Raw genomic sequence first — 16,515 nt, 5'->3', positions numbered from 1 at the left:
TAATTACCTTTCTTCTAAATGGAAAACAACCCGCTTTTTCTGGCACCGGCGCCGCATTGATCAACAAATCGGGCGTTGGACTATCATCAACACCGAATACATTTAGTTCGCGAAAGCATTCCGTTTCCATCATTTCATTTTGCCATGATATAGACACTGAGCCAGTATTGAATTTACTATAGAAATTTGTATCGGAATCATCGATATTAACACCCTTGACTGTAGAGAATTGCTCAATATCGAGCACATCTTTAGCATAAACTGCATGAGGCTGTGAATAAAAAAAAAAAAAATAATAGGAAAAATCAAATTAGAAAAGTGGACCAAACCCACTTTTTTGTAGAGATTGAGGCTTAAGTATAAAAAGTAATATCTCCGTTTTTCGAAGTTAGCCTCCAAAAAAGAGATATCAGCTTTCGAAGTTCGAAATTCTACATATCGAAATTTTATTTTTTTTGTAAACGCGTTCAGCGAATTAAAAAAGAAAAAACGTGATCGTGGTCCGCCTTTTTCTTTTATTTGAATGGCTGAATTCTTTTTTTTGAAAAATTACAGTACGCGCAATTCCAGTGCCGACATGAAAGTAGTAGCCACAATCATGGGACTATCTGACTTTTCACCTCGTATAACAGTTGTTATACTAAATTTCTCAAAAAAAGAATTCAACCCTTCAAATAAGGGGAAAGAGCGGACCACGACCACATTTTTACTTTTTTAATTGCTGAAAGCGTTAACAAAAAAAAAAAAAAATAAAAATAAAAAAAAGCTTTACAACAACTAAGGCATGACGTAGCTGAATGCGTTTATAACCATTTCAACTATCGTAGGAGTGCGGGTTCGACTCCCACTCCCGGGAGAAAAGGCTTTAAAGAGATTTACAAGGTATAATCGAAACAGCTGTCGCCTTCTCCGTCCTGATGTCACGTTGTTTAAATTTTTTCCCCAATTATTAAATAAATTAAAAAAATAAAATTTCTAAATGTAGAATTTCGAACTTCGAAAGCCGATATCTATTTTTTGGAAGCTAACTTCGAAAAACGGAGATAGTACTTTTAATACTTAAGCCTCAATCTCCTCAAAAAACTTGATTTGGTCCAATACCCAGAAAAAAAGTTGATTTTGTCGCATAGTGTTATTATTTATAGTCCTCGATGCACTGCGACCTTACATTATTTAGATCTATTATGCTCGACCTTTCAGCCTTTAATTGTAAGTGGAGACTGTTAATGTATTTAAGTACCTCTTCAGGATTTTACTCTATATCACGAAGGGATTAACAGTCACCCCACCTAGGCGGGAGAGTCACTGCATTGCCAGAGAGACGCATTCGCAGAGAATGTGAACCGCGTTTCATCTTCCAGCTTACAGTGCGTCGAATAGATTTAGCTTACTTGACTGATATCGCAGACCAGAGTGTCCCGTATAGAAACCAGTGAGAGTTCGCTGGTCCTTTCTGTTTAAATTAATGAGCTTAGCTCATACTCTCTTTGGTGGGAGTATACAAAATTTGACTTGCCTTTGCCTTGGGCTTTAAATCAAGTGACATCTGAACTGTTTTGTTTCCCAGTTACTTATAGTTTCCCTAGTGTGTGTCTTTGTGAGCCCACGGAAGAGCTCTGGACTAAAAAATGCAAAAGGACCCTGCTTGGCTAGTTAGTCTGTTTGTTCATACAGGAAGAACGTTTAATTAATTCTAGTCTGACAAAGTACAAGTTAAAGAATTGATCATACCTTGTATGGAGGAAAATCTAAAAGGATCTTCGGGAACAAAAGTTTCATAACTCCATGCGAATTTTGAAAAACACCCATAACTTGTAATTTATCTGACTAAAATTAATTGTGCTAAAAATGTTCTAAATTTTTATACTCAGCTGAGCAGAACTCACAGGGTATATTAACTTTGTTCGCATAACGGCAATCCGTAACGGCATAAACTAATCGAGATAGATATAGACTTCTATATACCAAAATGATCTGGGCGAAAAAAGAAATTCATTTAGTCATGTCCGTCCGTCCGTCCGTCCGTTCGTAAACACGATAACTTGAGTAAATTTTGAGGTATCTTGATGAAATTTGGTATGTGGGTTCCTGGCCGCTCATCTCAGATCGCTATTTAAAATGAACGAAATCGGACTGCAACCACGCCCACTTTTTCGATATCGAAAATTTCGAAAAAACAGAAAAAGTGCGATAACTCATTACCAAAGACGGATAAACCGATGAAACTTAGTAGGTGGGTTGACCTTATGACGCAGAATAGAAAATTAGTAAAATGTTGGACAATGGGCGTGGCACCGCCCACTTTTAAAATAAGGTAATTTAAAGGTTTTGCAAACTGTAATTTGGCAGTCGTTGAAGATATCATGATGAAATTTGGCAGAAACGTTACTCATATTACCATTTGAGTGCTAAATAAAAATTAGCAAAATCGGATGGCGAGCACGCCCACTTTAAAAAAAAATTTTTTTTAAATCAAATTTTAACAAAAAATTTGATATCTTTACAGTATATAAGTAAATTATGCCAACATTCAACTCCAGTAATAATATGGTGCAACAAAATACAAAAATAAAAGAAAATTTCAAAATGAGCGTGTCTCCGCATTTTTTCATTTAATTCGTCTAGAATACTTTTAATGCCATAAGTCGAACAAAAATTTACCAATCCTTGTGAAATTTCGTAGGAGCATAGATTCTATGACGATAATTGTTTTATGTGAAATGGGCGAAATCAGTTGAAGCCACGCCCAGTTTTTATACACAGTCGACCGCCTTTCCTTCCGCTTGGCCGTTAACATGATAACTTGAGCAAAAATCAATATATCTTTGCTAAACTTAGTTCACGTACTTATCTGAACTCACTTTATCTTGGTATAAAAAATGGCCGAAATCGGACTATAACCACGTCTACTTTTTCGATATCGAAAATTACGAAAAATTAAAAAAAAAAAATGCTATAATTCTATATCAAATATGAAAAAAGGGATGAAACATGGTAATTGGATTGGTTTATTGACACAAAATATAACTTTAGAAAAAACTTTGTAAAATGGGTGTGACACCTACCATACTAAGTAGAAGATAATGAAAAAGTTATGCAGGGCGAAATCGAAAGCCCTTGGAATCTTGGCAGAAGTGGCGGAGTTCGTGGTATTACATATATAAATAAATTAGCGGTACCCAACATATGATGTTCTGGATCACCCTGGTCCACATTTTGGTCGATATCTCGAAAACGCCTTCATATACAACTAAGGGCCACTCCCTCATTAATACCTTTAATTTGATACCCATAACGTACAAACGCATTCTAGTCACCCCTGGTCCACCTTTATAGTGATATCTCGAAAAGGCGTCCACCTATAGAACTATGGCCCACTCCCTTTTAAAATGCTCTTTAATACCTTCCATTTGATACCCATGCCATACAAACACATTCCAGGGTTACCCGTTCATTTTCCTAAATGGTGGGTTTCCCTTATTTTGTCTCCAAAGCTCTCAGCTGAGTATGTAATGTTCGGTTACACCCGAACTTAGCCTTCTTTACTTGTTTTCATAATTTCCGCTACAAAATTGATAGAAGTTTTTCCTTAAATGATTGAAAATAAAAAGAGTTTAATTTAAGAAATTCCCCCGGCGGGTTAGGGGGTTAGAATATACCCGCGGTAGGTATGCCTGTCGTAAGAGGCGACTAAAATATCAGATTCAAGGGGTTGTGTAGCGCAACCTTTTCAGGTTGCCAGCGCAATATAAAGCTTCTCCAAACCCATCAACCTCACCTTCGAGCGGCGAATCCCGTTTCACTAACAGACGATGCTCTGGCGACCCCCAGCTCCTCATGGAACTTGGGGGTGGGAGGGAGTTATGGCCTGATGGTTTAATGTGGCCATATAAGTTGTTCCCCAGATGGTCGGGCTAGTACCTTAATGGAGCTGTGTTACCGGAGCGTACCGGATCTGTATCCGGCAAAGGACCATCACATCGATATCACTCCCCAAAGCTTTCGGGTAGCAACCCTGTCGCTACAACAACAACAACAACAACGAAATTTTAAAAAAATTGCACTGCAAGATTTTTTTTTGCTACTGTATGTCCCCTAACCAGTACTTCCAAATTATTTTTCGAACTTCGAAAGCCGATCTATGTGTTTTAGTCCAATACCCGGACATGTGTTGTACAGTGTAATTGAACTGAATTTTCGGTTCCTAAATTATACACTTACATCTGGTACAAAAGGCGGTTTCACCATACCGGCCTCCAGCCTTTTCCAGTTAATACAATTGAAAAATGGATGTAATTTCACTTCACGCGCACCATAACGACCATTTCGGCAGCCCAAACGTACTTTTATAGATTTAGCGAGCAACTGTTGACATAATGATTTGGCTTCATCACAAAATTTGCTAGAATACTTTTCAGGATCCTCCTAAAAAATTGAAAAAGAAATGATAATTGAATTAAAAAAATTTTGTAAATAGTTTGAAATCATTTTAAAAACCAACTTACCTTTACACGCCGATCGACTTCCTCTCGTTTCACCTTTTCTTTGCGCACACGAAATGGCGCTTGACCTTCTATCATCTCAAATAATAAAACACCAAAACTAAACCAGTCTGGTGAGAATGAGTATTTTTCATTGTCGATCACTTCTGGTGCCATGTAACCTGTAAATTTTGGGGTAATGTTGTATAGTTTAGATGTGAATTGAAAAAAAAAAGTAAGGAAGGCAAAGTTCGAGTGTAGCCGAACAATACATACCCAACTGAGAGCTTTGCAGACAAAATAAGGGAAAATCACCATGTAGGAAAATTAACATAGGGTAACCCTGGAATGTGTTTGTATGACATGGGTATCAAATGAAAGTTGTTACTGAGTATTTTAAAAGAGAGTGGGCCTTAGTTCTATAGTTGGGCACCTTTTCGGGATATCGCCATAAAGGTGGACCAGGGGTGACTCTAGAATGTGTTTGTACGATATGGGTATCAAATTTCATTTCATTTCATTTTCATTTATTTGGGAACTATTAGTACAATAAGACCATCTTCCGGTCTTTTAGAGTACAAAACATTATTACATGAACATTTTTATAAACATTTAAGTAAACAGGAACAATAGAATTTAAATCTTAATATTAACAGCCTTCAAAGAAGAAGAAGCACATAACATGATTATATCAGCAAATATAGATAAATAAACCACATGATTAAAATAAAGAACAATATATATAAATACTACAATGTTACAATAGGTGGCCAATTCAGGTGTTAACAAAAAACAGTCGAGTTGATGGAACAAAGTTGAAATTTGGAACAATAAGATTATGGGTTTCATTTTGTATTGCGAACGATAGCTCAGACGAACGATTCGTCTAAAAACGATTTGCTCTAGCAATGGTATGCTCTATCATTTTCTCTCGGCTTTTACGTTTCTGTCTTTATATCCAACAGGAAGGCGAAAGCAGATGTCAATTGATATTTTGCCATCGTTTAAAATAGTGCAAATACACTAACGATTCGTCTATGCGACGAAACGAATGCTCGTTTCGTAATAGAGAATTAGGCCCTATTTAAATGGTTATATCTAGGAAACATAAGTTTTTCGTATAAGTAGGATGGTGTTTTTGTGGCAATTAGTTTTACAAGAAAAATACAACTCCTAGGCTTCAAGAAATTATGGATATCACAGCCCAGAAGCAATGACTTCCAAGCAGAAACATGGTCAAACTTACTTAGACCGTATACATAGCGTGTCATATGATTGAAGGCTATATCAATTTTATAGGCAAAACAAGAGTATAGTTTATTGTATATTAACTCGGAATAAGTGATTATCGGCAACAGTAGCTGAATGCCCAGTTTTGTACGTATAACGGCTGGTGTAAACATTGACGATTGCCTTAAATTGCGTAGAGTATACCCTCCCTACCATAAAATTAATATGATCTGTGCATGTAAGGCTAGAATTTACCATAAAGCCAAGATTTTTTACTTTGTTGACTATTTTTATCTAATTCTTATCGATATATATGGCTGGGAGGTTGCCAATTACGACCTTAAAGGTATTAATGAGGGTTTTAAAAGGGAGTGGCCCTCAGTTGTATATGGGCAGGTGTTTTCGAGATATCGACCAAAATGTGGACCAGGGTAACCCAGAACAGCATCTGTCGGGTATCGCTAATTTATTTATATATGTAATACCCCGATCAGTATTCCTGCCATGATTCCAAGGGCTTTTGATTTCGTCCTGCAGAACTTTTTCATTTCCTTATACTTAATATGGTATGTGTCACACCCATTTTACAAAGTTTTTTCTAAAGTTATATATGTTCCATCCCTTTTTTCTATAGAATTGTGGAATTTTTTGGTTTTTCGAAATTTTCGATATCGAAAAAGTGGGCGTGGTCATAGTCGGATTCCGCCCATTTTTAATACCAAGATAAAGTGAGTTCAGATAAGTACGTGAAATAAGTTTAGTAAAGATTTATCGATTTTTCCACAAAGGTATCGTGTTAACGGCCGAACGGAAGGACAGACGGTCGACTCTGTATAAAAACTGGGCGTGGTTTCAACCGTTTTCGCCCATTTTCACAAAAAACAGTTATCGTCATAGAAGCTATGGTAAATTTTTGTTCCACTTATGGCATTAAAAGTATTGTAGACAAATTAAAGGAAAAAGGGCGGAACCACGCCCATTTTGAAATTTTCTTTTATTTTTGTATTTTGTTGCACCATATCATTACTGGAGTTGAATGTTGGCATAATTTACTTATATACTGTAAAGATATCAAATTTTTTGTTAAAATTTGATTTAAAAATTTTTTTTTTTTTAAAGTGGGCGTGTTCGTCATTCGATTTTGCTAATTTTTATTTAGCACAATATAGTTATAGGACTAACGTTCCTGCCAAATTTCATCATATCTTCAACGACTGCGAAATTAAAGTTTGCAAAATTTTTAAATTACCTTCTTTTAAAAGTGGGAGGTGCCACGATATTCTGCGTCGTAAGGTCAACCCACCTACTAAGTTTCATCGCTTTATCCGTCTTTGGTAATTAATTATCGCACTTTTTCGGTTTTTCGAAATTTTCGATATCCAAAAAGTGGGCGTGGTTATAGTCCGATTTCGTTCATTTTAAATAGCGATCTGAGATGAGTGCCCAGGAACTTACATACCGAAGTTCAATAAGATACCCCAAAATTTACTCAAGTTATCGTGTTTACGGACGGACGGACGGACGGACATGGCTAAATGAATTTCTTTTTTCGCCCAGATCATTTTGATATATAGAAGTCTATATCTATCTCGATTAGTTTATGCCGTTACCGATTACCGTTATGCGAACAAAATTAATATACTCTGTGAGCTCTGCTTAGCTGAGTATAAAAAAATTTTAATTGAATTGCTGTATAATACTCACCGACTGTACCGACGCGCCCGCGCACCATTTCACCTTCTGGTATCTCAACAGCTAAACCTAAATCTGATATTCGTACATGTCCATGATCGTCCAGTAATATATTTTCTGGTTTACAATCTCTATAAACAATACCCTGTTGGTGTAGATGTTCTAATCCGCAAACAACTTCGGCTGCATAAAAACGTGCACGCACCATTTCAAAACCCGGTTCGCCGCCCATGTTATATATGTGGAATTTTAGATCGCCGCCTAAATAAATAAATATATATATTTTTGTTAATTGATAAAAATAAACCCCTCTTTTTCTGAATTAATAGTTCAACTTACCATTCATTATTGTTAATACAAGACAAAGCGCATCCTTCGTCTCATACGCATATGCCAAATTAACAACGAAGCGGGAATTTATTTTTTGTAAAATTTGTTTCTCTATAAGCACCATCGATTCGCCTTTACGCTTTTTTATCCGTTTCTTTTCCAGTTTTTTGCAAGCATACATTTTACCAGTGGCACGTACCTGTATTTAAAGAAGGGAAATCCAAAAAGGTACATGAGTATGCATTAAATATAAGTAAAAGTAAAGTAAAGATTTATAATATATACTCGTACATTAGGGTGGTCCTTATAAATGAAATAAACCACATTTTCAAGACTCAAAAAATTGTAACAAAAATGCGAAATTTGAGAGACATATACTAAAAGTCTTGTATATACTAAAATTTATTGGGCTATACTACCGTCCATAGCGAAAAAGCAGTATAATTACCCTACCCTAAATTATAAAATTAATTCCTAAAAACTCAAACTTAAAGATAAAACAAGATTTAAGATTTGTTTTATATTTCGAACATCTAAAATTTCCAAACCAAACAAGTAAGGAAGGCTAAGTTCGGGTGTAACCGAACATTACATACTCAACTGCCAAATTACAGCTTGCAAAACTTTTAAATTACCTTCTTTCAAAAGTGGGCGGTGCCACGCCCATTGTCCAAAATTTTACTAATTTTCTATTCTGCGTCATAAGGTAAACCCACCTACCGAGTTTCATCGTTTCATCCGTCTTTGGTAATGAATTATCGCACTTTTTCGGTTTTTCGAAATTTTTGATATCGAAAAAGTGAGCGTGGTTATAGTCCGATTTCGTCCATTTTAAATAGCGATCTGAGAGGAGTACCCAGGAACTTACATACCAAACTTCATTAAGATACCTCAAAATTTACTCAAGTTATCGTGTTTACGGACAGACGGACGGACGGACGGACATGGCTAAATGAATTTCTTTCTCCGCCCAGATCATTTTGATATATAGAAGTCTATATCTATCTCGATTAGTTTATGCTGTTACGGGGTACCATTATGCGAACAAAATTAATATACTCTGTGAGCTCTGCTCAGCTGAGTATAAAATTTCAGAGCACAGCAAATAAAAAGATCGAAATTTTCGTAAAAGTTTCTCGGTTTTTTTTGCAGAAAAGTTTTGAGATTGGTTTACATAGTTTCAGTTGCAAAATTCAAAGAAGTTTTTTCTTTAAATATTGGAAATAAAAAAAGACTTTTTTAACGACATTTGATACAAATTTTAAGTCTTAAGTTTGACCCTTTTGGATCGTACGCCCCTTAATAATTTGCAATCGGTACCATAATTTATGTGTGACATTTTTGTCCTTGGTTTAAAGGGGCGAGAATGGAAAAAAACAGTAATTTCATTTACAACGGCCACCCTAATATACATGCATATTAAAAATGGGTGTGGGGCGAAATATGTAATTTTATTCGCATACGCTTTAATACCAATTTTTACCTATTTCCTACCCTAAAGTAACAGTGAAGAACAAAGTTGAATAAAGTAAATTTTTTTTGTTAATAAACCAAATTTTGCAGGATTTTTAGACTGTTCGAAGAAAGTTGACAACATTTTTACGAGCTTGTTTTGGAACGTTGCGGAATTTAGCAAGACTAGAAGATCTTGAAAATTTGTAGACATTTTAAAATTTCCCTCTTGTAAGCCAAACTTGAAAATTGTTTATTTTTGTTAGTCCGGACTAATTATTCTTTTTTGCATTCCTCATGTGGAACAAACAATTTGAAAGCATTCCACTTATCGAATAAAAAAATCAAAAGCATTACGCAAATTAATAATAATATTGAAAATTAAAGGAACGCAAAGGATTGCGGAATGCATTCATTGCAGTCCGATGAATGCAATCCATGGAATAAAAAAAGGAACAATTAGTCGGGAATGCAAAAAATTTTAGTCATTAACAAAAAAGTATTGCAATCATCTGGGGCTGCAACCAAATGAATAATTATTCCAACTGTGGTATCTATATATGTACATTAGAGTGACCCTTATTTTCCAAAGTGCTCCGATTCTCCATTAGAAGTAAAAATTGTAAGCATGTCAAAAACTGGAATCTACATTTCAATTTGATTTTCTCACATCAGAGTGGTGAAGTTGAAAAATTATTTTTTCAAGAACTAATGCAATTTTCGACGTAATTTCACACATTTTCAATAAAATAAGAATATTCCGCGTTAATCGCATTTAAAACTCAAGGTTACGAAAAAAAAGTGGAACGTCCAACGTTCAATTCGATTGTTCACCATCAAAGAAAATCGCCGCAGAGGAAAAATTTACGCAATATGAATCCTTATAGGGTCATTATTTTACAAATCGTACGGATTTGTAGAAAAACAAATTTTCACTTTTTTAAAAGACACCAAATTTATTTGTTGGAATTTTTCACAATTTAAGTCAACACATATATCAGGATTACCTCGAAAAAAAAAAATATTGTTTTTCAGAGATCTGCATGTGCTCAGATTCGTTGGGTAAGCAAACTTGCCCAAATTCAAAATGCTATATCTTTGGTTCCACTCGTCGTATCTTATTCATTTTGAAGGTAATAATATTTACTTTATAACTGCGTTAAAAAAATATTTAATTATAAAAAATCAAAATAATGAATAAAAAATGAATTTTTAAAATAATTATTACATACTGTTTTCCCGCACGAATATTTGCGAAAAAATATATATAATATGCGATACACTTTCATCTGAAAAACCCTTTTTATTTCAAGTTCGACAATTTTGTGGTTCAAAAGATATTAACTCATTTCTGACCTGACCTCGAGCAACTAGCTTACATTAGTTAAGTTGAACATGCATGCATAAACAGTAAGGCGTTGGCTGTATACAATTGTAGCATGTACCTGCTGCAAGTAAATGTAAGCGGTTAACGCAGTTATAAAGTAAATATTATTAGGTTCAAAATAAAACAAAAATGAATAAGATACGACGAGTGGAACCAAAGATATAACATTTTGAATGTGGGCAAGTTTGCTTATCCATCGAATCTGAGCACATGCAGATCTCTGAAAAAAATTTATTTTCGAGGAAATCCTGATACATGTATTTGCTTATTTGTGCGAGCAGTTTAAAAAAAGTTTGAGCCGAATCAAAATTATGAAATCTGAAAAGTTGTTCGATTTGTAAAATAATGACCCTATAGCATGAATACGAGAACATAGGGGTTTTTATAGTGGTTTTGAATTAAATGCTCCATTTTTTTTAGTACACCCTAAGTATTGTACACAATGCACTAATAATGTAGATTATGCAAATGTATGATTATCCTAATCCAAAAATATTTTTATCGCGTGATAAAAATTGTTGTTACTTTACATATTTTACATAAGTGTTTTAGTATGGGCAGCACTGTATATGAAGAGAAGTCATGTATACGTATTTACATACATACTAAGTTCCATTATAACATACCTGACATGCACAAACTTCGCCGAAGCCACCTTTCCCTAGTACACGATACATTCGAAATGTTTTGTAGGTGACGGGTTGCGCCTCGAGCCATTTCCATTGCAAATATCTGTAGTAAGATTGTTTTCAAAATCAATTATGAAAATATTCATAAATGTATGTATATAAGTGACTGCTAGCACAATTTTTAATATATAAGCAGTCTGTAGGCCGGTATAACAACAAAAATTGTTATATCAGCTTATATTCAATGCCCTATTAGCAAAAAGTCCAATTCCGAAAGACGGAAAAAAGAAGTTTTGACAGCTACATATTAATGTACTTTGACTAACTATTACCCACTATATCCCCGTCTAAATTAAGTACAGCCCTGTACATTTCCAACATATCTTGAACAGTTTGCAAAAACAAATTTTTTTTCAAATGTAGACAGTGCCACTCCCATTTTCTAAAATTTCACTAAATTTCTATTATTTTGTATTTGCTTATCAATTATGCCGTTTTTAATATTTTTCGAAATTATCGATAGGCTATTCTGGACCCTGATCAGACATGGCTAAATTATATTCTCAATTGTTTTATCGGCCTATTGATAAATGATTCAAGGTTCGATTCGAACTTAAGGTCAGAACAATAATTTTTTTTTTTCTAATTATAATTATTATTTTTTTTTTTTCAAACAACAAAATATAATTTTTCAATTATAGACAAATTAAAAAAAAAACACAATAATTATAATTAGAAAAAAAAGTTATTGTTCTGGCCTTGAGCTCGAATCGAACCTTAATTAATTATATTTTTTTGGACGCTTTACTTTGATATAAGAAAACATATACCTTCTCGATTCCCTTAGACCACTACAACATGTTGTTGTCCATCAGAGTCAGTGTGAGTCTATCTGAGAATTCGGATAAGAACGCGCGTTGTTAGGATTTTTTTTAAGCACGACGTATCTCACGTTAAAATTTATTGAATTTATGTTAAAATAGGGTGTTTTGGAAACAAATTCAGAAATAAGGCTATTTTGAATAAATTTCAGAGGCAAGGCGTTAGGTAAGGTTAGCTTGAACTGGCCGGTCAATAAAGACTGCAAATAGAAAATGTGTAATGTTACCAGAATTTATTTGACGACCAAATGGAAGAAACCCAATCAGGTGCCTGTACTTATGTTATAGAATAACGCCGTCCTCTTGGAAATACTAGAACTTTTCTTGTACCTAGCTTAATTGCTGCCTAAAAATCTGGCACCTCTGTCGCCCCAATTAGCTGGAGCCTTGACCTGGCGAGCGTCGGACATCATGCATCTGCGAGGCATAACTCATACGCATGTGATGCCAAAAGGCAGTGTCCTTAGTATGCCTTTCTTTCTTTGCAAACTCATCGGCCTTTTCGTTGCCTTCTATCCCTTTATGACCGGGAACCCAGGACAGTTCCTGTTGCAGTATGAGGTTATTGCCTTAATCGCCTACATATTGACGCGACTGCAACTTAACCACGCTTCCTCCAGGAATTCTATTACTTTCTTCCCGGCTATAATTTCCGCCTGAAAGGCGCTGGAGTAATCTGGCAGTCTGTAGGATCTAGATATTGCTGGCTTGACAGAGTAAACAGCAGACCCGACCCCTTCCGTTAGTTTAGAATCATCGGTATACATGTGAATAGGATGTTTCGCCCTTTCGGCACCCTGGCACCAACCTTCCGAATCAACTATGGCTCCAATATCTCTTTCGAAGTTTAGTTACGGACCCACAGAAGGTGTGCTTTAAACTAATTTGGAAATTGGTTGTTTAAAAAAAAAAAAAACTACGAAAGCGCCTTTACGAAGCGACAGCCGTTGTAGGGCTATATTGCACTCATCAGTCGATGTGTATTTGATTGCTTTTATGAATTCTACATTTAATTTACTAACAATTACAGTTTCATTAACAATTAAGAGCAGGGCCGGATTAACAAGTAGGCAGAATAGGAGGCAGTTGCCTGGGGCCCCGCTTTTAGGGGGCCACCGAAAAATGAAAAAGACTTCTAAAATAATTAATCTTACAAACATAAAATTCTAGAGGGTGAAAGAAAAATATAATCAGAACTGAAAATAAATTTTACTCAAATAAATAAAACCCAATTGACTGTATACAAAAGGCGACGACCGACAAACTAGACAAGGTTCCTAAAAAGGACATTTCCGACTCATTTGACAAATTGTATGAGCATGCAAAGAAGTGAACCGAAGTGAAAGAAGAGTATATTGAATAATAAAAAAGGTTTATAACTTTTCTTCAGTTGAAAGGTCATACTGGTCTAGCGAATCAAACTTTAAAGTTTCTTACTGAAGAAGACTGTGGTTTAGATATTCAAAATTGTAGAGGACAATAATATGACAACGCATTAAACATGTATGGAAAGTATAAAGGTGTGTAAGCAAGAATATTGAGTTTGAATGAGAACGCGGTCTATGTTCCCTGTTCCGTGCGTTCCCTTAATTTAGTTGGAGAGCATGCTGTGAAGTGCTGTTTTTATGCAGTCGATTTTTTCGCCATTATGCAGACATTATATAATTTTTTCCTCTTCCACCTATCGTTGGGACGTATTAAAAAATAAAATAAACACTGAGAAAACTTTGAAGACATTGTCAACTACACACTGGGAAGCACATTCGAATGCGACGAATGCAGTTTACTTACGATCCATTTGATATCATATTAGAGGCTCTAGAAATCATTGCTGATGATGAATCACAAAATACTGATACTCGTTATGAGGCGACATACTCGTCGTAGAAAAAACCAACCTAATGATGGAAATGCTCCAGAAGTCCAGAAGTAGAATTTTCGCCTCGCGATGATTTTAGGACAAAAGGTTTCTTCGAAATCATCGACAATGTTCACAGTGAAATCAAATGACGTGCGAAAGTGTATATGGAAGTTTCAGGGAGATTTGCATTTCTCATCAACTTTTCTCTAAGTGATGGAGACCTCCACGAAGCTATAAATAATTTAACAATTTTTGTTGTTATATCGGCCTACTAATTTGTAAGATCGCGGGTTCGAATCGAGCTCGAGGCCTAACAATAATTTTTTATCATTATTATTGTTATGATAAATTTTTTCTTAATTGAAAAAATCTTTAAATTAGAATAGAAGAAAGAAAAAATTTAGACAATTGCCAAAGCTCGTTGTATAGATCCATTTCGGGAACTGCTAAATTCCTTCATCGGCAACGTTTAGGCGCCGCTGCTATAACCATTCAGCCATCACAGCGGTTTTTTGTTTGTCTTCATTAATCCTACTTCTATTCTGGTTCGTGCCAATTGATATTCACAACACTACGACATCTGTTGCAGAATGCATGTGAAAATTGGACTTGTGATGGCTGAATGGTTATAGCAGCGGCGCCTAAACGTTGCCGATGAAGGAATTTAATAATGATAAAAAATTATTGTTAGGCCTTGAGCTCGATTCGAACCCGAGATCTTATAAATAATTTAGTTCGTTTTTATTCTAGATATTTGGAAGAATTTTTCATTGAAATTAAACAATTCCAAAGTTACGTGAACTCCAGATACACTGATGCACAAAAAACTCATAGTCATTTGTATAAGATTCTAATGGAAGATCAATTAGCCGATGTATTTCCTAACACAGAAATAGCTCTTAGGATTTTTTTAACATTAATGATCACAAATTGTTCTGCCGAACGATCCTTCTCGCAATTAAAAAGAATCAAAGCTGCTGACGGAGCTACAACGCGACAAGAGCGACTCGAGATGTTAGGTACATACTTTGCATGGAGTCAGATTTATTTAACAAAATCGATATTGGTGATATAATTGATGAATTTGCCGAAAACAAATGTAGAAAACGACATGTTTAAAATGTAGATAGTAATTTTTTTGATATTATTACATTGTGACAATAAAATTTTTATGAAAAGTTTGTATTTTTCAATCGAAAAAAGAAGGGAACGGACGTGAAAAAAGGGCCCCAAATTGATGGTTGCCTAGGGCCCCGTTGAGGGTTAATCTGGTCCTGATTAAGAGGCAGAGCGGCAGCAATGTTTAACCAAACAAATGTAGTATATCAAATGCTTTGGGTATCTAAAATATGTATGCATGCTGTTGTCAGCCCCACCATTGGAATGTGAGCAATTTTGTTTGATCTAATTTGAGAAATTACATAAATTTATTAAATATTTGTTTCCATTTCCATATTTAATGGATTTGCGCAGGTGTTTTAACCATTTGACGACAGAAATAGCGCAGTATGTATGCCGGTACATATTTTCCAATTAATTTTCGATGGGAAATCCCTTCTACGCAAATTGTTTTGTATGGGCATACAGCAGCGTACAGAAAAATAGAACTACTGTGGCATTTTTTTTTAAATTTCGTCAATTACATTCAATATAGGAAATTGGGAAAAGTTGCACAACAACAAAGGCATGCCTTTTGCTGAATGTATTTGTCAACAGCTCAATCAACGCAGGAGTGCGGACTCAACCCCCACTACCGGGAGATAAGGCTTTGAAGAGATTTAGAAGGCATAATCGAAACAATTGTACCAAGTTATTAAATATAAGATTTAGTTGATGAAATTTGATAAAAATTGCCATTGCAATTTTCGTGTGCGCTGCTGTATATACATTAGGGTTGCCCTTCGTTTTATGGAGAGAAAAAGTGTTTGAATTTTCGATCTCAGCGCCTAGAAAAATGCAAATAACGCAAAAACGTATATGTACAAAGTATTATGGCAATCTAAAAAGATTTAGAGCTTGCGCAAGGAACTTGAAGTTATGAAAAAGGACGAGTATTAAACATTTCAAGTGTTCATATTATTTTAGCCTAGAAAAGTTTATTCCTTTTCAAAGCAATTTTTAGGCATTTAATTCGCTGCTTTTTAAAAATGACTACAATCTTAGAAATCGTTGTATTAATAACAGAGCTACGGACTAAAATATAATATAAATGAAAACAGTTTTTCTTCATTCATTGTATAGAAGAAACAGCACATTACCCGGCACGAAAAACTTTCTCAAAATTAAACAAAAGTCGATAGCGTTTTGAAACTTACAAGTCGTTGACGTCAAACTGAATAAGCTACACAACTGCATACTCGAAAATTTCTAAAAATTTACTATAAATAGTTGACAATTTTGCGTGTAATTGAAATGTTGGCACCTCTTCTATTTTATAACTTTTTACTTCCTTTATATTAGGTCGGTTGAATGTTTGTCCGCTTGTCATACAAATCTTGCAATCGATTTTTAAGTAACGTCTCATTGAGCTACAAACATGAAACTTTACACATAGGTTAGAACACCGTGACAA

At 34.9% G+C, this 16,515-nt stretch overlaps 1 protein-coding gene across 3 annotated transcripts in view; it reads right to left on the bottom strand.

The window, feature by feature from the left end:
- Gprk2 (G protein-coupled receptor kinase 2) overlaps positions 1 to 16,515 on the bottom strand; it is a 266,074-nt gene that overhangs the window by 63,866 nt on the left and 185,693 nt on the right. For all 3 annotated transcript variants that reach the window (XM_067762858.1, XM_067762859.1, XM_067762860.1), the window contains exons 5-10: positions 11,199 to 11,304; positions 7,743 to 7,932; positions 7,416 to 7,664; positions 4,506 to 4,663; positions 4,222 to 4,425; positions 8 to 271 (exon numbers count right to left, since the gene is read on the bottom strand). In XM_067762858.1, the coding sequence (XP_067618959.1) occupies positions 8 to 271; positions 4,222 to 4,425; positions 4,506 to 4,663; positions 7,416 to 7,664; positions 7,743 to 7,932; positions 11,199 to 11,304 (1,171 nt within the window). The remainder of the gene's footprint in view (positions 1 to 7; positions 272 to 4,221; positions 4,426 to 4,505; positions 4,664 to 7,415; positions 7,665 to 7,742; positions 7,933 to 11,198; positions 11,305 to 16,515) is intronic.

This window comes from Eurosta solidaginis, chromosome 1 (assembly GCF_040869045.1).
Source record: "Eurosta solidaginis isolate ZX-2024a chromosome 1, ASM4086904v1, whole genome shotgun sequence".
In the NCBI taxonomy this organism is placed as follows: domain Eukaryota; kingdom Metazoa; phylum Arthropoda; class Insecta; order Diptera; family Tephritidae; genus Eurosta; species Eurosta solidaginis.
The sequence above is the reverse complement of the archived record's forward strand: the minus strand, read 5'-3'. Positions and strand labels throughout refer to the sequence as shown.